Source organism: Lepisma saccharinum, chromosome 6, assembly GCF_977018435.1.
Source record: "Lepisma saccharinum chromosome 6, izLepSacc3.1, whole genome shotgun sequence".
In the NCBI taxonomy this organism is placed as follows: Eukaryota; Metazoa; Arthropoda; class Insecta; order Zygentoma; family Lepismatidae; genus Lepisma; species Lepisma saccharinum.
This window is the reverse complement of record NC_139234.1, coordinates 2,032,440-2,056,983: the sequence shown is the minus strand read 5'-3', so window position 1 is coordinate 2,056,983 and position 24,544 is coordinate 2,032,440. Positions and strand designations below refer to the sequence as shown.

The following is a 24,544-nucleotide window of genomic DNA, read 5'->3' as shown; positions in this document are numbered from 1 at the left end:
ATTTTACGTTCCTCAGTTTTACATTTCCCACATTATACATTCAATCTTGATGGACACAATATAGCAAAATGTTACAAAATTTTCCTCAATTTTCCATTTTCCTGCCTTTAACATTTTTTTGACATGGATCCCTTGAAATTGTAAAATCGAGGTTTCACCGTACTAAGTTTGTTATCAGTTCCAAGATGGTTAACTGTTGTTGAAAAAACACATTACCTCTTATGTTTTATGGCAAATTTTGATAGTTTATCACTAGATGTTGTTACTGTCTTGATAGTACATCTTTTGATGAGAGAAATACAGGTTTCCAAATTCATTTTCACTGTCATTTAAATTATTTTTGGTTCCCATAATTCTGACGTCTTGCTGATGATTATAATGTATGTGGGCTATCCAGAAAGTAACTTACCTTTTGATAGAGTGGGGCAAGGGGCGGGGCTAATGCTGCCATCTTGGTGTCAGAGCATCCCCTCACTCAGTATGCATCCAGCTGTTGTAGTGTGCGGTTCGTGTTGCTTCTGCTGTGTTAACTGAAAATGTTTAAAATGTTTGCTGCAATCGAAAATCCCGCAAGTTGTGAAGTGTCAGTGATTAGATTTTTGTTGGCGAAAAATCACAAACCAATAGAAATTCATTGGCAACTTTGTGAGGTGTACGAAAACGAAGTAATGAGTGAAGGCAGAGTGAGGCAGTGGTGCAATATGTTTAAAAATGGCTGCACTAATGTGTACGATGTAGAGCGAAGTGGCTGACCGAGCATTGTGGCTGATGAACTTGTGGCAAAAATCAATGCAGATTCATGAAAACTGCCGCTTCACAATTACATAGCCTCTTGCTTGAGTTTCCTCAAACTTCACGAAGTTTGTTGCATGAGATTGTGACGCAAAAGCTAGGCTACTATAAATTTGGTGCAAGACATCGTTCAAATTTCTTGAGGCGTACGAAATTGTGTCATAACTGGGGATGAGACTTGAGTAAAACACGTAAATTGTGAGACAAAAAAACAGTCTATGGAGTGCAAACGTTGTCAGCAAGAAAGATCATGGTGACCATTTTTTGGGGCAGGGAGGGTGTGCTTCTGGTGGATTTCCTCAAATGTGGTTCAACAATAACCTCAGATTGTGTGAAACATTAAAAAAATTAAGAACAGCGATTCAAAACAAGCATTGAAAACAACAGAGAATTGTTTTTCTTGGCAACCGGTTCCCACGCAATTCACGTCGTTGCTAAGAACGCAAGGGGAGCAAGTGAGTTTTGTTGCCAAGCCTCGCCGCTTTCCCTTTAAACTCTGTGTCCAAACAGCTTTGACACGGAAATGAGCCGAAACAAAGTGTTGCGCAGAGGAAAGCTTTGTAGAGATGCCGAAATTTCATCTTGTCGGTTCCTGCCGTGAATTATTGTCTGGGCTCTCGCAGGATCCAGGCTGACTACCATTTCTTTTGCACCATCATTTTGATATGCAATTCATGACCATTGGGCCGCAAAAAATTCTATGACGATGAAATTAATAAGCTGGTGCACCGGTGATTGAAAAATAGTGTAAGAGTTTGACTTTAAAATGTATATAATGAAAAATGTTTCCCTTCACTTGGGTTTTACTTATTCCGAAACGTAAGTTACTTTCTGGATAGCCTATGTAATTGCTGATAAATTAGTCTATCTAGCATTTCAAAAGTGGAATTCCACTAACAAAATATTATTACCTGGTATCCATCTGCATGGCACAGACATATCCACACACAACTTTCATCAATTTGAGACACTGTTTTCATCTTGTACACTAGAGTGCTGCATGGGACCACTTTCGCTCACTCAAACTTGATCGAATCTCCCAAACTCGAGCGTGATATGCTCGAATATATAGAACATCATATATCAGTGACAATAATAGTACAAATATATGTGTAAAATTCATTCTGGTAGTTTCAGTTCACAGTCATCTATTCATTTGCATATATTGCTATGTATTGGTAAGATTAATATGGAGATGATGACTACGTTCACTTAAGTTTCAATTTCACTGCACTTTTCACTGCACGAAGTATATTTGAAGGCCTACTACCACAGACAAATTACGGTTGTACATGAACTACTGGACTTTGAGCGTATATTGATAGTTTGCCTGTTCGAGCGTTATTCGCTCGAGCAAAGAAACAGTTGATTTCGTAAGCCATCTAGCGTCATCTGTGCGAACTATTAGACAATTGAGCAAAAAAGCCTCGATGCAGCACTCTATTGTACACACACACACACACACACACACACACACACAAATCAAGATGAATAAACTTAAAACACAGACAACGTAACATGGTGAACAACAGTAGGGAACAGAGAAGAAAAACCTATCTTTCAAACTAGAAAAAAATACACATTTATACATAATTTTCAGTATTATGGAGTGTTGAAGAAATGCTCTCATAAATGGCTACTTGGCCAAGTATGATAATAGTTATTACCAGGTGAGGAAAAATTGTAAGGATGGGATAGATTAATCGGTACTCGATCGATATCGGCCGATATAGGCATATTGGTGTATCGGCAAAATTTTTTCCCGATCCAATATATCTATAACTATTTTAATAATTTACTGCAAAATTCTGCCATTTTGTTATAATTTTTTATGGATAAACTCCATGCCCCATATTTTAAAAAAGTGAATGTCTAAACAGGCAACTTCTGTAGTCACCTTGAAACACACATTTATTAAGGAGGCAAATGAACTATTCAGGTTCTTCAAGGACCATTTGGAATTTAAATCGGATCGGTAGAATATCGGTTGTCCGTATCAGTAAATTTTATGTTGGTACTTTATCGGTATTGGCCAAAACTTCATATCAGCCCATCCACAAAAAAATAATAATCCCAATCTTCAAGAAAGGGGATAACAGAGAATGCAGAAACCATCGGGGAATCTCATTGCTCAGTGTGCCAGGGAAGATATATTCAAGAATCCTGGAGAACAGACTCAGAAAATATGTCGAAGAGCAATTGGAAGAAAGTCAAGCAGGCTTTAGACCAGCAAGAAGTGTACAAGACCATATTTTCACCCTCAAACAAATAACAGACAAGACAATAGAATACAATAAAAAGGCACAAGTATGTTTTATAGATCTACAAAAGGCTTTTGATAGAGTTCCTTGGAATGAGATATGGAAATCTTTAGAGAAGAAAGGAGTGGATAAAAACCTAATAAAAGCAATCCAAAGTTGGTACAAAGGATGCAGATGCTACGTGAGGACGAGAAACCACCAGTCAGAGGAATTTGAAATAACAACAGGAGTTAAACAGGGAGATATACTATCACCATATCTATTTATAATCCTATTAGATGAAGTAATAAAGGAATGCCATATAAAAATGAAACAATTTCATGTAGGATACTGGAATATGAAATCAATTAAACTAACAGAGCTCATATACGCTGATGATATTATACTAATAGCTAATACACAGGCTAGTTTACAATATAACCTAAATATTCTTAATGAAAAATTAAAGAAAAAGAATATGGAAATAAATACGGAGAAAACTAAAACAATGATAATTAGCAGAGAAAAGACAAACCATAAGTTAAAACTGAATAACAAACCTTTAGAACAAGTGACAAATTTCAAGTATCTTGGAGTAATTATAAACAGTCAAGGAAAAGAAGAGGAAGAAATAAGAGATAGAATCATGAAGACAGGAAAGCTATATCAAATGATAAACCGAGGATTTATAGGCAAAAAAGAAATATCTACCCAAACAAAATTCACTGTATATAAAACAATTTATATACCAACACTTACATATAGCAGTGAAAATTGGACAATGACTGGAAAACACCTGCAAAATGTACAAACAATGGAAATGAGGTACCTTCGAAGAATAAGTGGGAAAACCAGGAAAGATCGGATAAGGAACCAAACCATCCGGCAATCTTTAAATGCTCAGCCACTACAAGAAACAGTTGAACATAATCAACTCAGATGGTTCGGCCATTTGAGCAGAATGAGTGAGACGAGACTGCCAAAACAGATATGGGAAGCACGTCCACAAGGAACAAGACCAAAAGGAAGACCAAGAAAGACATGGAATATGAGTGTCAAAGAGATTTTGGAGAAACGAAGCATAAGATGGAAAGAGGCACAGGAAAAGGCGATGGACAGAAACGTCTGGAGAACTCTCTGTAACCCCTCGACACCGGCAGGTAGAAGAGGACGCGACTAAGTAAGTAAACTTTATCGGTATTGGCCAAAACTTCATATCAGCCCATCCACAAAAAAATGTAAAGAAAAATCTGTCACCTTACTAGGAATTTGTCATGTGTATATATATTTAATATATTATATATATTAAAAAAAATATATACATTCCCACACATAAAAACTGACTTTCCTGACCATGTTTAAAAAACTGACATTAATGACCATTTTCAATCCTTGTGAACATCGTACTCGTGAATGTGCTACGCAGAAATGCCAATGCACTTACTGGAAACTGGCTGCTGAGATGCGTAACTAGAAATCCTCCGTGTGAGCCACCATACAATACAACCTTATCTTTGTCCAAGAACTTAAACCTCTCAAGGGTCGCTTTCACAGCATTTTGAACGTCACTCACGTCGATTTCTCCAACTCGTCCGAGAAGCGAGTTCACGGCTTCCTGGCCAAATCCAATGGATCCTCGGAAATTCACAAACAAAACTCCAAAACCTGCAACAATATACACAAATATCCATTTTAGGCACACCCTCACGTGTATTCATGACTTCATCTACATGTCATGTAAAAATGGGCCCCAGTGTTACTCAAATGCATCCTAGCCATGAGCGTTACCTGGAATATCTTGGTTAAACATTTACCAACCGCTAGTCTACTATAAATGACACGAAACATGTTTCTGCTTGAGAAGTCTTTACAAGTATAATGAAAGCATAGGTTAGAATTTCTTCACTGATACCAGAAGATACGAATTTGGGTATTTTGCAGGGTCTTCAAAAATGTTGCAGGACTCTTTCGTGGAGTTAAATTATCCTAGAAATTATGGAAAATTGAATTCTTTTTTATGCATTTTGCACCAGTATCATGGGGGAAAATGGATTTTGTAATTATACGTTACATATTTTAATATTCTCATGTAATGTTTAAATATTTTAAGCAAAAACCTTGCAAATTGGTTTATGTATTGCTATACATCCCAAATGAATGTTTCTTTTATATTTTGGTCTGTTTCACAGCTGCAACTCTTGTAATAAGCAAGGACTTGTGGGTTCATTAAGAAAGTCAGAAAGACTAAAAACATTAATAAATTGTCAATGAATATAATGAGTGAAAGTAAAAGTATAAAATGCTGTTCATAATGGATTCTGTTGAACTGCATTATTAAAATAAAAGCAGTGTATCTTTCTTCTCACCACACATTGCAAAAGCTCGCTCAATAGAATATTGGGTCCTACTTTTCCTTCCTTTCTAGTTGATGCAACTTTTTGTTGTTCCCTTTCTTCTTTACATACCTTTCTCACTGTGACACTCTGCCGTGTACTTGACACTTTGGTTTATGTTGTGACATGCGTCCATTCGTTTCTCCTGGTCGAAATATCTCTTGGCACTGACTGCCATTTCTTTTGCACCACTATGATATTACCGTCTTGCCATTTTCATGCAACAAAAAATTACTTCAAAGAACTGCAATCACTCAATACTCTGTGTCGAACAAACATGCGAACTTGGAAGAGACCAACTGCCTGGATAAAATGCACCTAACAATTATCATGTATATACGAGAGCCCAGACAATAATTCACGGCAGGACCGACAAGATAAAATTTCGGCATCTCTACAAAGCTTTCCTTTGCGCAACACTTTGTTTCGGCTCATTTCCCATGTCAAAGCTGCTTGGACACTGAGTTTAAAGGGAAAGCAGCGAGGATTGGCAACAAAGCTCCCTTGCTCCCTGTGCGTTCTTAGCAACGACGTGAATTGCGTGGGAACCGGTTGCCAAGAAAAACAATTCTCTCTGTTGTTTTCAATTCGCACAGTGTGCAAGAATGAGATATGGGAATTTGATTATTTTTCCACGGCCATCATTTTGATATGCAATTCATGACCATTGGGCCGACCATTACTGAGATTGCAACATCATAATTAATTGTGGCTGTTCCACAGATGATAATACCATTATATTTGGCTGAGATATTTCCACATAAACCAGCTTCAATCAACAAAAAAATCATACTTTTACAACGGTTTTACACGAAGCTACACACAATTGAATTCGACTAATGCAAAAAACACGAAAAAACTACACTTTTACAAACATATATGTCTGAATACAGAACAGACGGACTTAAAATTGATTTGTTTTGCTTTTGTCTGAAAGCAGACACTTATAGCTTTCCAATGAGCTATAATTGACTTTTTCCTCCCACGGAGTACAATTTTACAAGCACGCAAACCGAGGGCTCAATATTTTTGTCACGGATAGTAGTTTCAGGTATCACCATTCTTGACGATTTGCAGTTGAACATAATACATGAGTGTATAAATAATGAAACAATATACAGTGGAACCCCAATTTTACATTTTCCCGCTACATTCAATCTTGATGATCCCAACATAGCAAAATGATACAAAATTTTTCTCAATTTTACATTTTCCTGCATTCTAAGTTTTTCAGCTTTGTCCCCTGAAGAAAGTAAGATGTAGAAGTACAAATACAGAAGTACTCACCCAGCAGGGCAAAGAAGGCTGACCCTGTCTTGTAGTCATCACTTATCACACTATGGGGTCCTCCGTGGGGTACAACAATAAGAGGCACCTTCTCCTTTACAGAATCTTCTCGTGGTCCATAAAATATGCTTGAGCAATATCCTGAAATTGAAGGAAACGTTTATGGCTTTAATACTTTAAAAAAACAAGGGGAAAACACAATATGTCAAAATGGACTGATGTATCTTGAGATGACTAACTAACTCTCTAGACTTCTTAAAGCTGAAGCTTTATGGCTGCAGAAACACAAGCCTTCCATCTGTCCCTATCCTGGGCAAGATCAATCCAATCTTTTCCATCCTTACCAATTTCCTTTAGGTACATCGCAATGTTATATCTCCATCTTTGTCTTACCCTCAGGTTTCCCAACAAGAATCCTGTAAACTCTTCTTTCCTCCCCCATTCGTAAACACATGGCCTGCCCACTAAGTCGTTTTGATTTCATTATTCTAATAATATCTGGACAGGAATACAAATTGCATATAGTTCTAAAGTATGTAACCTTCTGGAAAAATTGAAATTTTTCTTTTTGAATTCCAAATAGCTTAAAATTTGATCTCAATTTAATTATTTCATTGAAAGTTGTTAAAAATTGGAGCTTTGAAGACAATTTTATCAGAACCTGAATTTTGACAATACGTACGTGTCTTTGTTACAAGAGGCACAATATTTTCACCTAGCACTTAAATACTAAACCACATGTCAGCAATGTTGATGATGGAAGATATTTTTAACTATTTGGGCAAGTTTCGAAATATGGAATTTACTTAACTAGATAAATGAAAAATATTATCAAACAAATGAAGTGAAGTTCATGACTTCAGTCTTTAGTACTTGCTATCCACATTGCTTGACAGAACACTGTACGAGTTAAATAATTCATACCCAATACTTACCTATACACCAGTGGCGTAGCATGAGCATTTCGGGTGGGAACGCCAAGTCCGAAAGAAGGGTAGGCCTTTTTTTTTTTTTGCTTAAGAGTTTACTTATGGAATTAGCTGAAATAGGTATTGTCTATTTAAAATCACAATCTCATTGTGTTTATTGCATGAAGTCAGCTGGGTTCCAATAAAACATGATCCATGCTTGTTTTATCTAGAGAATGAGATGCCTCAGTGTGCAACAAATGCTTGGAGCACTGGTGTTTTATACCATTTTTAATTAGATTGCTCAAGTCAGAAACACTGTACACCATTCGGAGTATTTTGCTCCACACGTAACACATGTGTAGCAGAACTGAATTTTATAATCAATGAAACCTTTCGGCATGACACAAGTCATTAAAATACCTACCTGAATCACACGCGCCTCTAGAACAACACTAGACTTCATTGTTGTGGATGATACAACTATTGATTGATTTGGTTTATTTTACTTCGCTTTCTATCACTTTTGGCTAATCTCAAATATGAATATGAGAGATGATATTGATGAAGTTGATGAAGAGACACTCGCAAAGAACAAACATGCGTAGGCCGGTGTTCGAACCAGAAACCTCTGACATCTTAGTGCACTCTGAGACGAAGGTGGGTGGATGATCCAACAATCGTACACTCTACTGACGTAACAGTGCCTATTAGTAATTCAGAGTTTCAGACCACTGTTTATTGCATCTTGAGAATGCTGATGAACATTTTAAAATAATTTTGTCCAGACTTTACCAATTTGTTTGACAAAAACTGCTTTTAATGCACTTCACTGTTCTTGCGATAAATTACACAATGCAGTGGTCATTAAGAAATGGTATATTTGAGTTTGGTAAACATACGTCAGTCAATATTGCATATTGTAGCATCACACAGCACGAACAGAGGCACGAGGTTTGTCTATGGGCACGAGCACAAAAAACTGGGTAGGAATTCTACTTGTGTCGTCTGCATCGAAAGGCAGGAAAGGCCACACGGGCCCTAGAACCAATCAGGTGTTCCGTACGCCAGCGTAGGAGACAGCATTTCGCCCATGCTGTAGAGACCCAAGCCACAAGCTTTCCCTCCTCCTCTTTGCCTCCAGGCAGGCAGAGTCCTGTACGCCAAACCTAGCCAACATCCGGCAAGCAAAGAAATACATTAGAGAATGCTACAACGAGAGCTGTTAGTGGAGCGTTGTAGATGGATAGCAAAAAATAGCTTTTATAATGCCATAATGTTCAAACATATACATAATTAGTCACGTTTTACTTTATATTTACAGCATTTACGCATTTTTTAAATTTTAAATCTGGGAACGCCGGGCGTATGGGCATACTAGGATGCTATGCTACTGCTATACACACTCATCACAATTTTGAGATATTGGCTTCTTGATGAGCACAATTTGCAAAATGCTATCATTATAATATTAAATCGTACAGCATGGTAATGAATAATTGTTGTGTTCACTTTGGAATATATAAGTACATTGGATAGAGATATCATTGGCATGTCTAACCAAAACACAAAAGCTATTGAAAAAACTAAATGAAAAGTACTTACTTTTGTGGCCCAAGGCATCCATATCTTCCATGATGACATACTGGAAAGCAGACTCATTCAATTCTGTAATTGCCAGTGACCCTGTGAGTCTCTCAAGGGTCATTCTCTCTTCCTGCGCTTCTGGAGGAAGCTGCCCCACAAACAGAGCATGAGGATCTAACAGTGACGTTCCCACACAGAGAACATAATCTTTTGACACGTCCAGTATAGCAAGGCTGCTCGCATGTTTAATTTCTGTTATTGTCTTGCTTTCTGAAGAAGAAGAAAAAGATAACTTATTTTATCAACTTTGAATTTTACTTACTATCTGGCACACACAGGAGATGAACTATATAGAAAATCATCCATGAAAGCTATTATTAAGGACATGAAATTATGGTAAATAAAAATTAACAAAAGTGGTGAAAAAATGCTAGATCAGTGGTATACAACCTGTTGTGAAAAACAATTTTTGGACCACACAAAAATTGCTGTAAATTGCTATTTCTTCAATTGTGGATTAATTAAATCATGTAAAGAAATACGTTTCAGGGCACGCATTTATGAATACAGTGCCTCGTATTAAAAATATTTCCCTCCAAAATTGCTTGAAATTAATAGACCTATCCAAGATGGTGTCACTCGATCTCTTCCCAGTTTAGAATTTTTAGGGACCACTGGGCACCACTCCAGACACAGGGGAGGGGGGCATCCATTTAAAAAATGCACCATTTTACTTGCCCTGTTTTCATGTGATGCATGGGTGTAACTTGGGGCCTAACTTTGAGGGTGCAGAATTAAACATGGACCTAATTTTGAGGGGGAAGAATTAAACGGGCCTAATTTTGAGGGGGTAGAATCAAACCTGGGGCTTAATTTTGGGGAAGAGAATCAAAAAGTTTTCCATAGCATGAGAACGGCATCCAGGGTTATTTGCTAAGTAACTTTGACATTTGCGAAATTACAAATATTAATCTATTTTACTTTGCTCCTCAGATAAATTTGTAAATTTTAATAAACCTGATTTTTTCTTGGGGGGGGGGGGGGCTTTGTCCCCACCAAGTTAAGCCTATGATGTGATGTATATTTTTTTTACGATTGCTCCTTCATATGTATTGCCCCTCACAAATCAGTAACACAAATACAGAGCTTCAAGTGTCATGTTTTGTGTTTCTGATCTAAGTTGGTAACATTTCGCAAAAAAAAAAAAATAAAAAAAAATTAAAAAAAATGAATTTGCAAATAAAATTTATGCATATTTCACCACTGGGATAATTCGATCATAAAAATTACATTGTTTTTTCACATTTCGTGAAAATTCAATGACCCAAGTTATTTAGTTTAGTCTTAGTATTGAAAACTTCAACCACAGCTGGTGAACTTAATTTCAGGCTGATTCGATAGATGTCACTTGCGTTGTTGTTCCACATCTTTTTATTAGTTTATTTCCTTTAAAAGAATTATGTACTATTAACACACACCAAAAAATGGCACATGTAAAATCAAAGCAAATGGACTTACAATTTATGAATATTAAAGCTCATAGTATTAATAAACACAACTGATATGTAGATATGTGCAAAAAACTTAGATACACAAAATTTATTATGAGTTATGAAGAACATTTTTACAACATGAAATATTGATGTACACATACAAAGAGGATATGCTCAAATAGAAGAAAAACAATAGAACTTCTAGTACAATTTATCTAGGTAGTTAAAGGTAATTGCACCATGTCTTGAAGTCAAGACAGGGGAGTGTGGATGTAGGACATCTCGATCTTGGTCATAATGGAGGTGATGTGATATGCACCATGCTCTGACTGTCTTTACCCATCAGGGTTGCCCCACTTAAAACAAACTTCCAAAACAGCGATAGCGAAAAGTCAGGCGAGGCCAGACTGGCTTGGTAGCTCAGTGGTTAGAGCAATGGCACGGTATACCAGAGACCCAGGTTCGAGTCCTGGTCGATCCTGAATTTTTTGCTGAAAATTTCTACGTAAACTTCCAACAGTTAAACTCACTTGTTATTCAAGAGAATGAAATTTATTCAAGATAAATAATTAATACATTCATAACATGTGATTACATGAAAGAAGAAACAAAAGGAAGCACTAGGCTTCTGAAAGATAACATTTACGTATGGTATACTAAACTGATATACAAAAGTCTACTACAAGAGTTAACATGACAGGCATCCTTTAATGAGTTTGCGAAAAAGTAGTATTCAGAATCACAAGGCATATATACGGTAAACAAGAAACAAACTGTCTTATTCCATCTATGATCTTTGGGAGTCACTTACCTACGTGATACACATATGAGCGTATCTGTGCCTTCTGGGGCGTGCTGAACAGTATTCGCGTCCCGTCAGAGGACCAACATCGCTGGGGCAGTGACAGACAGTACAAACCATAAAATAAGGATCCGTTTGTGGATTTTGCTTCCGTGTCAATTCGTTCTATTATTATCTGCTTCTGTAAGAAAGGAGGAGTAGAAACTAAATACAGTAGAATACTGATTGACATTTTCTCAATGCACTTTCCTTTTCTGGTGTAACAAAAAGTTATAAAACACTCCCAGAATACACGTTCTTTAGTACCAGTCATCTGAAAAATGTGTACTGAGGTTGCAGAAAATTTAATAATACTTACACTAGCATTTTACTAAGGCTGAACTTAGTTATAAAATGTGATGTGAACTTCATTTTGAAAATACCACTACAAAAAAAGTGAAGAAATGAAAATAAGGTGTGTAAATATGTTGAGGCAGGTTAAGAAGATAGTTTTCGACATGTCTGTTTTTCACCTACTTCATCAATTTATTGTACAAATTGAAATAAAATGGAACAGCATAAAATATTATTTTCAAAAATTGACATAAGGAACTGTCCTATGTCTTGTGCTGGAAATTATATTATTTTTCACTTATTTACTTATAAATAATCAGTTTAATTGTTTTAATAACAGATAGTTTCACAAACTTCTCACTTGTATCATCAGACCCAATGAATTAAAGAAGGTACTTACAGGTATTGGACATTGAAACTGAAACACCTGGTAGAAAGCCATAATTTTTATTTAATAAGGTGTTGGGGCACCTTTGGCGGCCAGTACAGCAGCAACACGACGTGGGAAGGATCGATAGAGGTTCTGCACCATGTGCAGAGGGATTTGGAGCCATTCCTCCTGAAGCACAGTGACAAGTTCAGCATGTGTACATGGTGGAGGGAAACGATACTCTAACAAACCCGATACAGGTTCAATAATGTTGAGATCCGGCGATTGAGCGGGCCAAGGCAGATGTTCAACCTCACTGTCATGCTCATCGAACCACTCTGTGGTAAGTTTAGCAGTGTGAATAGCGCAGTTATCATCCTGAAACACAGCACCACCATCCGGGAAGAGTGTTTGAACCATAGGGTGTAAACGGTCCTCCAGAATGGTGCTATAGTCCTTGGCAGTGACATGACCCTCGAGAACAATTAGTGGGCCCAAAGTCTGCCACGATATTTGTAATATTTCCATATTCTATCTTTCATTAGTGAATATTACACGTACCACTTGGGTACGATTACGGAGCTTATTTTGTGTAAATAAACTCTCCAACCCAATAGACGACAGCTCTACGGCGTTTGGATCGTGTCACAGTCTATTGGTGATAATGAAAACTACATTCCCTCTCCCCCTTCCCTTTTTCCCCGATGATTCCGATCGGGACCACAACCAGTTCGCTTCCAGACTTCACGCAGTTGCCTACCAGCCTGATTAGCAGCGACACAGGAACGCTTCACCTTGAACGTCAGTACCTTCCGGGTACCTACTGAGACCACGGAGACGGAAGACATTCTATAGCAGCCACGGTTTCCGGACTCGAATGGGAAAACTTGACTGCAGTTATAGGTACCCGAATGGTCGAGAGTGCATGGTTTTTGACTGGAACCTCCGAAGGAACACACCCAAGGTAAAGTGGACGTTACTATCAAATATCCTGTGTCTGCTCGCTTTAAGAACTTTGATTATTGCAACTCGCGTTCGACGTCTCTTTCACAACCCCCCCCCCTTTTTTCCCTTTTTCAATCTAGTGCAATAAACGAGTGCTACGGGTTGATTGGCTGGATAGTGACTATTCTTAATTGTTCCCAAACAAAATCGACTTAAATGTGTCCCGTATGAAGTGTTACATTTATGTACGATACTCATATTAAAATACGACAAAAAAAAAAGGAAAGGGGAATTGAACGGACTATCATAAGACAAAAGGGTCCTCTTCACATTTGAAATTGTTGCTCAAGAATCGTCGGGAGCTTATCCTGAATCTTCTGTTTAACTACGCCCCCGTTTGCCCACGGTTCGTATACCGCAACCGTTTTTAACGCAAATAGTGTATCTTTTGATAAATACATATATATATATATATATTTATAATCGTATCTTTATATTGCACTTGTTTTTTAACATACTCCTCCTTGGGAGGCGTAAGTGATAATGTAAGTCCTGATGGGTCTTTTTTATATTTGTTATTGGAAATAAAATCAAACAGAAGTTGTTAAGAGGCATTAAAATTGAATTGTTCTCGTTTGATTGGAAGTTTTACCCTATTTGAATGACCTCCTTGTGGTTATTTGATTAGATCATTGTATAAGAGATGAGAATATTGCTTTACATGGATAACTGATTCTCTATTCCATTTTTTTGAACGTGTCAAATATTGAAAAAAGTAAATAATTGAAATGTCGCGTTTAACCTTTTATTAGCGACGCCTTATATATATTGACACGCAACTGTTCTATGGAGATATGGTATGCACTATTTACGTGCGAGTATTCTTTGTGCTTGAGTACCTTTGTATTTTGTCTTTTTTTTTATATGTTATAATAAGTTCCAATTTGCAACCTAACTGACAAAAAAAAAAAGGAACGGAATCTTTACGATTTCTCCCGTTCTGTTGGATTCCTATGTTTAATGGAACCTGACGCGATCTTTCTGTGACCTACTCAACACTTGGGAACAAACAGGCAACGGAAACGTCGCATCAGATTGTGTTTGTATCGCTTCTATAGGTGTAGGTGCTAACGAGGGTAATTTTACCACGCGCTTCCAATACGATCATTACCAACAAGTCGGGTCAGTTAACGCCTCCCTACAGAAGCGTTACATATTGCACCCCACACCATCACGGACACGCCTCCATGTTTGACAGTGGGTACCAAGCAGTCTGGGTTGTATGCATCAGAGGGACTTCTCCAGACGAACACTCTCCCTGTTGTTGGGAACACGGTGTAGCTGGACTCATCCGAGAATATGACACGTTTTAGGTCATCCAACGTCCAGTTTTTATGAGTCTGGCACCACTGAACCTGCTATATGGCATTTGTGCTACTGATGAAAGGCTTCGGGATAGCAACCCTGCCAACCCTTATGCAGGTATCGACGGACTGTTTTCGTGCACACAGGTTCTGTGAGATGTGTATTCACTTCTGCGGTGATTGTCGACGCGGTGATTTTCAGTTTTTATGCAACAATCCTAGTCAATGCCCTGAGGTCCCTTTCCGACAACTTCCGTTGTCCCCTGCAGTTGCTCCTCCTGGATGTGGTTCGTCCTACCTGTTCATATGCACACATCACCCTAGATACTGTAGCTCGTGAGACGTCAAAGTGTTGCAGTTTTGGACACAGATGCACCTGCTAGATGCGCCCCTACGATCTGCCCTCTTTTGAAGTAGGATATTTCCCCCATTATACCGTTCTACACACACGATTTGACGTTCAATGATGAACCTCTTCTACTGGAGTGACTACCAAGGACTCGCAAACGTGACTCATTGCCCTTAAGTACGATTTCAACTACCAGATGGCTCTGGTGAGCCCTGCGAACATCCCAGGCTATATGCGCAGGTGTTTCAGTTTCACTGTCCAATACTTGTATATGTTACATACTTTGTTTAGTCATTTTCCACATAGTTAATTGTTTCTTGTAGGGATGGGACCGATTAATCAGTACTCTATTTTCTCAGGAAATCAGTATCTTCGGTGGTGAGATTGTTCATCCATCACTCAACCTGCTTCGCCCACTAAGGCAGCAATACATAAATACAAAAATGTGTTATTGCAAGGGCCAAGTGCAAGTACAGTGCACGGAATAATGCACCTCTTACCTGTTTGGTCCGGGTATTGTATAAGACCAGTTCTTGAGTCCCATGGTGAGGTCCACCTACAATTCCCTGCAGCCACACTATGTACTTTCCATCAGGACTTACTCTTGGTGAACGCACGGACACTCCTTCATCGCTAAGAACACCTGTTGTCAATGAAGTAATTATGCTCTTACAGATCTAGTTTCATTTAAAATAAAAAATAAGCAACACAAAATGCATTTTTGCATTTGCAAAAATGTTTGTTCTCAAAACTAACCTTATGAAATACAAAGCTGAGCAGAAATTTGAAATACATCTTCTGCTTTGGGCAGAAATACATAGTCATGGACATAACATTTAAAACATTGACCTTAAAATTGGTACTGGCATGTAGGTTAGAGTCATATTTTGGAGTTACATGCTGGAATAGAGGGGGGAGGGAAGAGAGGGAGGGAGTGAGTATGTGTGTGTGTGCGTCTTTTCATAATATCTGGCCACCATGAAATCTTCACTTTAACCCCTTAAGTGTAGATGGCGTATATATACGCCTTGTTTGCTTCGACTACAGGTGGCGTATACATTTGTCCAGATGTTACATAATATTCATGTTAGATGAGATTGTGCTAGCTGTAGTAAAAACAAAAACAGTAACAGAAGAAGAAGACAAAAAGAGGAAGAAATAATACAAGTTACATGTAACAAAAGTTCTCTCTCTTGTGTGATGCAGACATTGAGTTGCACATGTTTCAAAGACATCCACACCGGACCATAAACCTGAAGTGCATACAAGCCAACATGCTATGTATAATTGTATTTGTGTATAATTGAATTATTTACATTTGTTGTGCAATATGAAAGCAATTTTATGAAAAAAATACTACATATAAGAAGAAGGCTACTGGTGTTTTATTTCAGTTAATTTTGTTCAACGGAATTCTTCTAAAAAAAACTACACTTTCCACTTGTTCAGAAAATTCTACACTTGAGAGGTTACGAATGAGATACTTAAAATATTTTTTACCCATTTGTTACTTACTGTAAACTCCATCGAGAGTCAAGCGAAAGACAACGCTCTCCCTGTTAGAGCAGTAAATCAACCCCAGGCGACGGAACGTGTTCTTCCAGCCAACACCCACTACAGCGCTGCCATCTGCAGTCCAAGTGACTTGACCAGGAGAACAATCCGAAGGGAGGCCCGTCATCACGGAAAGCTTCTCCTGGCCCACATCGCAAAGCACAATGACTGTCTGGTAAGTGTCAGACATCTGCTCGCCCCATGATTCTTTGAAGTAATACTCGGCACCCTAGAAAAACAATAAACAGCTACTGAAATCTTTACAGACTGTCTATATTTGTATTTTTAGTATCACTTTTCTGCCTCTTTTCGTTAATTGCTACAATGAGGACAAACAATGATTAGACGAAATTGAATATATGTGTGCATGTGTGAGTGTGTATGTGTGTGCGTGTGATTCTCATTTGTTAATTTCTTTTTCTTTTTTCCTCTGTTGATATCCTGATATGAAATGGATTTTCTCTGTATTCAGAATTTTTCAAATAAATAAAGAAATGAACCTGGGACCATCAGTGATGACATAATAATGTTTTCACCTCAGCATTCAATGTAGCCACAAAGGCAACTGTAGATAAAAAGACAATAAGAATAAAACTGTAATCTTTTAGTTACTCAATGTTTCAACATATTACAAACGAGTATTTCTCATATGCTATAAATGTAATGAAAGTTGCAATACATAAGTAGTAAAACTTGATTAAACAATCAGGTACTGAATACAATTTACAATGTGTGTGTCTTTACGTAACTTAAGACCCACAAAGGAAGTGCATAATTTCTAATGTGATTTATCCTCTTCAATAATATCTATGTACATACATAATAGTAAACATGTTCACAAACACAAACAAACAAACACTCACAGAGAGACAGGCAGATGGTGTTGCTGTACAACACCAATCAACTTTCACAGATCTTGAAAATAGGCCAATTTGTAACCTGTAAGTAGCAGCCATGCACCAGAATTTCATGGTTGTCACTTGACATTTAAGTTTTCTGTTCAAAAACAACATTTCATTGTCCTTTGGAGTGTGTGTGAGCAATCAAAGTTGAGCTTTGGAGTGTGAAGACTTCTAGACAAAATGTTTGAAACCCTTATCCAATGATAAGGCACAAAACAGAAGGCCAACATGATGCCTCGATAGTGATATATGCATAATTTTAAGGAGTGTGCTTAAACCCAGTTGTTACACCCTGCTGCTCTTTCATCCTGTATCTGTAGCATGTTATTGCTTTTAGTACGTTAGAAAATAGGGATGGGCCGATACCGATAAAGAACCGACATAAAATTTACCGATACCGATAACCGATATTCTACTGATCAGATATAAAATTAGAAATGGTCACTGAAGAACCTGAAAGGTTCATTGACCTCCTTATTAAATGTGTTTCAAGGTGACTGCAGTGCAAAAGAAATTGCACATCTAGACATTTACTTTTTTAGAAAGTAGGGCATGGAGATTATCCATAAAAATTACAACAAAATGGCACAAAATTTTGCACTAAATTATCAGATATTTATCGATATATCGGATCAGTAAAATAATCTGTAATTTTACCGATAAACAGATGTCTATATTGGCAGACACCAATAAGAGTACCGATTAATCGGTTAAATCCCTATTAGAAAATAAACTGTGATGTAACATCCCGTGAGGACAAGTGCCTACCTACCCATCGCCAACCTCACTCCCACCAGTTACGGAGTTACATGTGGTCAGCACGATGGACCCCCAGTCATTGTTGCACATTCTCTATGACTGGGTTCTCAGCAAATTCCTCATGATGGCAGATGGGCACTGGCCCCAAAGGCCGAAATTCAAGTTGTTAGTCTTCCCCCTGAAGACTCGAACCTGTGTGCGTCTTGTAGCCAGAACCCAAAGCTTGCACCCTACACCGCATGGCCATGCCGTTAACCAAGATAACAGTGAATGACAGTGGCAACTCTGAATCAATGCTGCATGATTACATGTATACAGGACAGAAAACAGTGTCTTAGGGTTTGTAGTACTGAAACAAAATGTTACCAAGAAAAGTTGTTTGTCTTGACACTCTCTATGCACCAAGAAAGATTTTTGGTCTTGTCCAGCACTTTTCTATAAAGTTGGTGTGATATTCTTGCAAAGCAGAATTGAAGTGCAACAATACAACAGTTATTTCGTTTAATGCCTACTTTAAAAAACAAACCATCCTGTACTTGCAGCTGTTATAACTTTGTCGTCAATTATTTCTTATAACTACGAGCCCGGATGTTCAGGCACTGAAAAGTATTCAAAAATGGCAGGGAAAAAGGCAACAGAAAATTGAAAAAAAGGCTGTCAAGTTTCAGAAAGAGGCAGTGAAAATTGAAGAAGAGGCATTAAAAATTGAAGAGGACTTAAATTCCTCTTAAATCTTTAAAAATGTATTCACAAATAATAATTTGAATAACAAGGGTTATTGAAAAACGAAATCAAATAGAAGAAGAGAAATATAATTTTAAAAAATGCCTTGTCGGAATGACAAGAGGCAAAAAAGGCAGCATAAGGTGAAATAGGCAAAAAAAGGCAACATAAAGTATTGTTCAGAATGTTAAGAACCTTCGGATCGGTGTACTTTTGTCTTCAATTTTTGTCTACCAGCGTCAGAAACGAATGGGCATTTTGCCTAAAATCTGGGCTCTACTTATAACCAAGACTAGATTTCGTTCCATTCATAGTTCTTGAGAAAGATGTAAGTGTATTGCATCGAGGATTTGAGGTAACCCAAAGGAAAAAGTCAGGAGCCGCCAAGTTGGGTGAACAGGCAGGTCACGGAATATTGCCGAATCGACTGATGAGACGACCAGGAAATGCGAGTCTCAGCACATCCATAGACACTCTGCCAGTAGGGCTAGTTGCACCATCTTGCTGGAAGAGTGTTTCTTCATCTGGGTCATAGCCATCGAGGGCAGGCAGGAAAAAGGTTACCAACATGTCAGCATAACGTAGAGCGTCTACAGTCACAGTGTTCATTTTCGAAAAAGTAGGGACCGATGATTCTACGAGATGATAATGCACACTACACTGTTACTTTTTCTGAATGGAGAGGAGTTTCATGGAGTGTGTGTAGATTAATTTTGGATGGGTGGATTTACTCTGAGACTCTGACAATGTGTACAAAACCAAGGACGCCATCTTACAGACACCATATTCAAAAAATGAACATTTTTCAGGTATACTAGTAATTTCCACTCATGTACAGTACAACCATGTTCAAAAAATCAATTATATTTGCTCTCTCTATTTTTTGTGAATATTTTAAATCTTCCCGCTTGACTGCCTCACCCTGTATTTGTTACTTTACGTTGATTTTCTGGCACAATTGGCAAATTGCAATACAGAGGATAAGTGACTATTAGATTAAATTGATAAAGGGACCATATCAAGAACATCCATGCCCACCTGAGGACTTTGGTTGTGTGACCAAAGGTCGACCACTTAATGCACCCAGCCACAGAGCAAGCATCATCTAAGATGACTATGACTACAAATATAATTTGCAGAGGTATAGGTATTAAAACATTTACACTTTAAAAAACAGCCAGTTAATTACAGTAACTACAATTTTATTTTCCAGAAGGCTGTAATGAGAGATCATTACTTGATACTTTTTATGTTAGAAATTGTATATATGTGTATTTCTGTAATGGTTTTGAATCCTTGGCCATTGGGATAGGCGGATGTGTCGCTGGACAGCTGACCAGCGGAAGTTTCCAGTAACGAGTTAGGTCATTAGCAGGACCTATAAATAGGAAGGGAACTGAGCAGTGGCTTTCTAATGTTTCGCGGAGTACCGCGATGTAAGAAGTATCTTCTTCTCTACGGGGGAGTGGCTGGGAGAGCTTTCCTTTAACTAAGTGAACCGACGGGGATTTTAATTTCTTTCTATACCCACACTTGATCTTTTCACATTATTTCAGGTTTATTGCATGTGGGAAACCAGGTACACAACACACATACCTTCGGCCACCCTTTTTGGTACCGAAAGGTTATTTTTCTTTACTCCTTGAAGTCAGTAGCTACAAGAGTCTACACACTTCTTCGGGATGGGGGGACAGGGTACACTGAGATGGGATTCTTCTGCATAACGGCCAGGTATTAACTTCTGTAAATAATTGATAACAAATAAACTCAATATATCTAAAGAGAAATGGGCATTACGATGATTTGAAGAATCTATTGCCAATTGTTAGTGCTATATTTCCACAGAACTTCAGGTACTACATATTTTTTTTAACCTACGGACAAACGTAGGAAATGTATATGTATGGGAGCGTATATGGAAGGTGGGAGGTGTAAATTGTCCATAAATGTAAAATCACAGTTCCACTGCATAAATAAATGTTCAAACATGGGTTGCATTGTTACATTCAGTTAGTGTTATAGTGGTGCTGTAATTTTGTGTGTTCTTTTAATTTGTTTTAATTTTCAACGCCTACCTGCAAGGCTGGTGCTTTAGCTTCATCCTTTTCTTCCGCCTTATTTTTTCCTTCCTCTGACTTAGGTTTGTAAAAGGGCTCTGTTTTCTGGGGTTTCTCTTCTGCTACGTACACTAATTTATCCTCCGTAGGCGACCATTTTAATGATGCAAACTCTTCTGAAATGTTGAGTAATTAGCTAATAACTAGAGTTCTGAAGTTGGTGACCTATAAATCTCAAAAAATGACCTACAGAATGGCCTTAAAATTAATAAAAAAAATACTTAAAAATAATTTTTGCTCTGAAAATGAGAGCTCGAATTTTCTTCCATAAATTACAAGAGAAAAGTTGAATAATTTGATAAAGCCTGTTGTTTGGTGGTTTAAGCTATTGAAGTCAATGGATAAAAACAATGCAGTTTTCTTTATTTTTAATTCAAGTTAACATAAAATACACCACATGTTTTTTTCTGAAAACAACAGGGAAGGAGAAAAATAAACCTCAAAAATGAAGAAAATGCAACAAAAAAAAGACAAAAATTACTGAAAAATGACCTAACCGCTGAAAAATGCAAAATACAAACAATGTTATCTGCTTCTAACTGAAGGGAAATGGGCTGATATCAAGTTTAGCATTGTTTTCAAGGCTCAGAAAAAAAATATGATTTTTCATCAACTTCAAAGTCCTACTAATAACAATGAAAATTAATTAAACCATAACATTTTATAACTGATTGATATGTATAATTTAATTGGCTCAGTTATAATAGGGTGATGTCAAAGGAAAAGTTCTGTTATTTTTAACCTTTCAATGCAAATGACCCTACACTCGCGCTCTGCTGCTTACCTGATTTGAAGCTGATGTTTCGTGTACTTGAAGCAAGGAGCTTTTAATGACTTGATGCAGAACAAAAAAATTCAGATGGTAACACAATTAAGACCAGTTTCCATGTTACAAAAACACTATACATGTAATGTTTCGACCCTGTATCAGGGTCTTCTTCAGACAAAGAAATCCAATTCTGTTCAAAAATCAGATGTTAAGAGGTAGAAGGTATCACCACTTCCTGATACAGGTATCACCAGTACTTCCTGAGGAGGATTGTACATATATTGAGCATGTTTTGTAGTAACAAAAATGAATAATAATAATAATAAAAATTATGAGATTCAGAAATTATGTACCTGCACACTTCACATCACCATGAACATCCAATGCAGTCAAATCAAAGTTTAACTTCAGGTGATCATCCGTCCAAATCTCCAGGTACTGATTTTTCTTGCTTTCCTGCGGGAGCTCACGAACTATTGCTCTGAACTTTTCCGATGGAGAAAAATCAGAAATTAACCTGCAAGGAAACAACAACAAAAAAAATGTTTGAGTTGCTTAATTTCACCTTAGGTTCAGACAGGCCAATGGGAACCTGGCGTACAGTTTAAAAACCACCACGTAATGTGCCTCCATTGGGATTGGACCTGGGAATGCTTGAGCGGAGACAGTGTTACTATCAGAGATGTCCACAAAAAAAAATTGAGAAAAGTTAACTACAATATGCCAGGCGATGACTTTCCTCCCTTCCAACCACAATAATTGTTGAGAGACTATAGCTGTATCATTTATACAGTTAGTTGATGAGTAAGAAAGAAAGAGGGTGTGTTTTGTGTATGACCTTTCTGGGTAAGAATTAACAATATAGAGAAAGTCTGTAATTTTGTTAATTTTCGGTATACTAACTAATTTTGGCCTCCTAATCACAAATCTGTTGTAAAAAAATGGGGTCATGTCTGGAAATTGTACATTTTGATGAAACATTATTCCTTAGCCCCAAAAACCATCCACGGATAGCCCCACAAACCATTAACATTAGCCCCCAAAAACATCCACGGGTAGCCCCACGAACCATTCACACAAGGTTAGGTTAGGTTCCATTAGCACTCACTCCACACCTAAATTCATCGAAAAAATAGGGTTCGTACTAAAATTGAACATCATAAATCATTTTCTTGTAAAACAACGGCATGGTTGGAAACAATGACAGGAGATTACATTTTTGTTCGTAAAACTACACATATACACCTATATATAAAAAAAAATCAATTTGCTTTTTTTTTTAAATTTCCAGACGTGACCCCTGGTCTTTTACAACAGATTTGTGATTAGGAGGCCAAAATTAGTTAGTATACCAAAAATTAACAAAATTGGAGACTTTCTCTATATTGTCAATTCACTCCCAGTTCTGAATTCCTCCCTTGTGATTTCTTGTGAACATTAAAAAAACAAAAAAAAACACTATTTTTTTCAATGTGAATGTACTGAAGGAAACTTCTAAAATGCAAAGATGTACATGTAAGGACATTTCCTCTGCATTCTAATTTGAAACTGGGGTATAAGGGGTGACCTTCCATGTAGTATATCCAATCGTTAACCTCACTTCCATGTAGAACTCCCTGGACTGCTTTTTGCAGTCTAACGAGGCTCTGGCAACTGGCCCCATGGCCAGTATAATTATGTGTGTTGTCCTGCTTTTTGTCCTTGTGTGTGCTGGGTGCCCTTTTACAACCTCAGCTTTTAACGGAAGTCAGAATATTTTAAGATTTTACTTATGCGACACTACATTCATGTTATTTGTTATGGTAAGGAGCTGGATCTCATGTAACGTGACAGGTGCAAAACCTGTTCTGTAAGGAATTTTGTTTATCAACTAATTACATTTATTATCCCTATGATTATTGTTCGACAAGCCTGGCTCCACATTGGCAATACATTTAAATGATATATACAGGCTTGTCGAACAATAATCATAGGATAATAAATGTAATTAGTTGATAAACAAAATTCCTTACAGAACAGTTTTTTTTCCCTTCATACATCCATCCTACTATAATGTACAGATTTTATTTAAATGAGTCTATTTAGGGTACAGTTCCCATAAGTTGATTTCATTGACTATTAGAGGATTATAGGGTTGGTGGGAACCATGGCAAATTCTTGACTTCCCAGTGAACAAAACTGGTTTACTTACTCAGTGGAAACATCCACTACAGGCAACTTTTGAATGAAATCCTTGTTCCCATGAACCAGGTATGTTCCCTGGAACTTCATAGACTTCTTCCTCTCCAGATTCCTCTGTGACCATGATGCTCTGATTGCGAGGAATGGTTCGCTTGATTTCAAGAGTCTTCCAGATGCTACAAATGGAATGCGTGCAACAGTCCTAAATATATTCACTATTGTATCAATCTGAAAAGTAAAACAATTTTTGAATCAGAATATATATTATTACATAAATTTGAAAAACACAAAAATAAAATCATGTAACAAGTACATTTCATATGCGGTAGCATTGTTTTGAAATGGAAACTTATGATTTCACTGAATAAGGTTGGTTCTACAGGTGTGCAAAGTTAAGAGTCAAAGTTTGTTGTAAGCCCACTTTATGCTCAGATAGGCTAATTGGGATTGGACCTACAGTTCAAGTAGGATACAAACCACTTGGGGGGGGGGGGGGGAGATGGCGTAAACTAGTCAAAGTGTCAAAATTACTTAATTGACTGGTAAAAAGAAACCTGCCAAATACTAATTACTGACCAATTTAATTACAGCTTATCAATTAACATTTTACAAACCAAGCTGGGAATTATTTAAAAAATATATTATCTGGAATCAAACAACCTCATAATAAGTCATG

General features: G+C 37.4%; 1 protein-coding gene across 1 annotated transcript in view; it reads right to left on the bottom strand.

The window, feature by feature from the left end:
- LOC145988500 (acylamino-acid-releasing enzyme-like) overlaps positions 1–24,544 on the bottom strand; it is a 32,071-nt gene that overhangs the window by 4,556 nt on the left and 2,971 nt on the right. The window contains exons 2-10 of the mRNA XM_083123364.1: positions 23,879–24,096; positions 22,041–22,204; positions 20,877–21,034; positions 16,379–16,646; positions 15,364–15,506; positions 11,512–11,683; positions 9,226–9,477; positions 6,713–6,853; positions 4,477–4,697 (exon numbers count right to left, since the gene is read on the bottom strand). Coding sequence (XP_082979490.1) covers positions 4,477–4,697; positions 6,713–6,853; positions 9,226–9,477; positions 11,512–11,683; positions 15,364–15,506; positions 16,379–16,646; positions 20,877–21,034; positions 22,041–22,204; positions 23,879–24,096 — 1,737 coding nt within the window. The remainder of the gene's footprint in view (positions 1–4,476; positions 4,698–6,712; positions 6,854–9,225; positions 9,478–11,511; positions 11,684–15,363; positions 15,507–16,378; positions 16,647–20,876; positions 21,035–22,040; positions 22,205–23,878; positions 24,097–24,544) is intronic.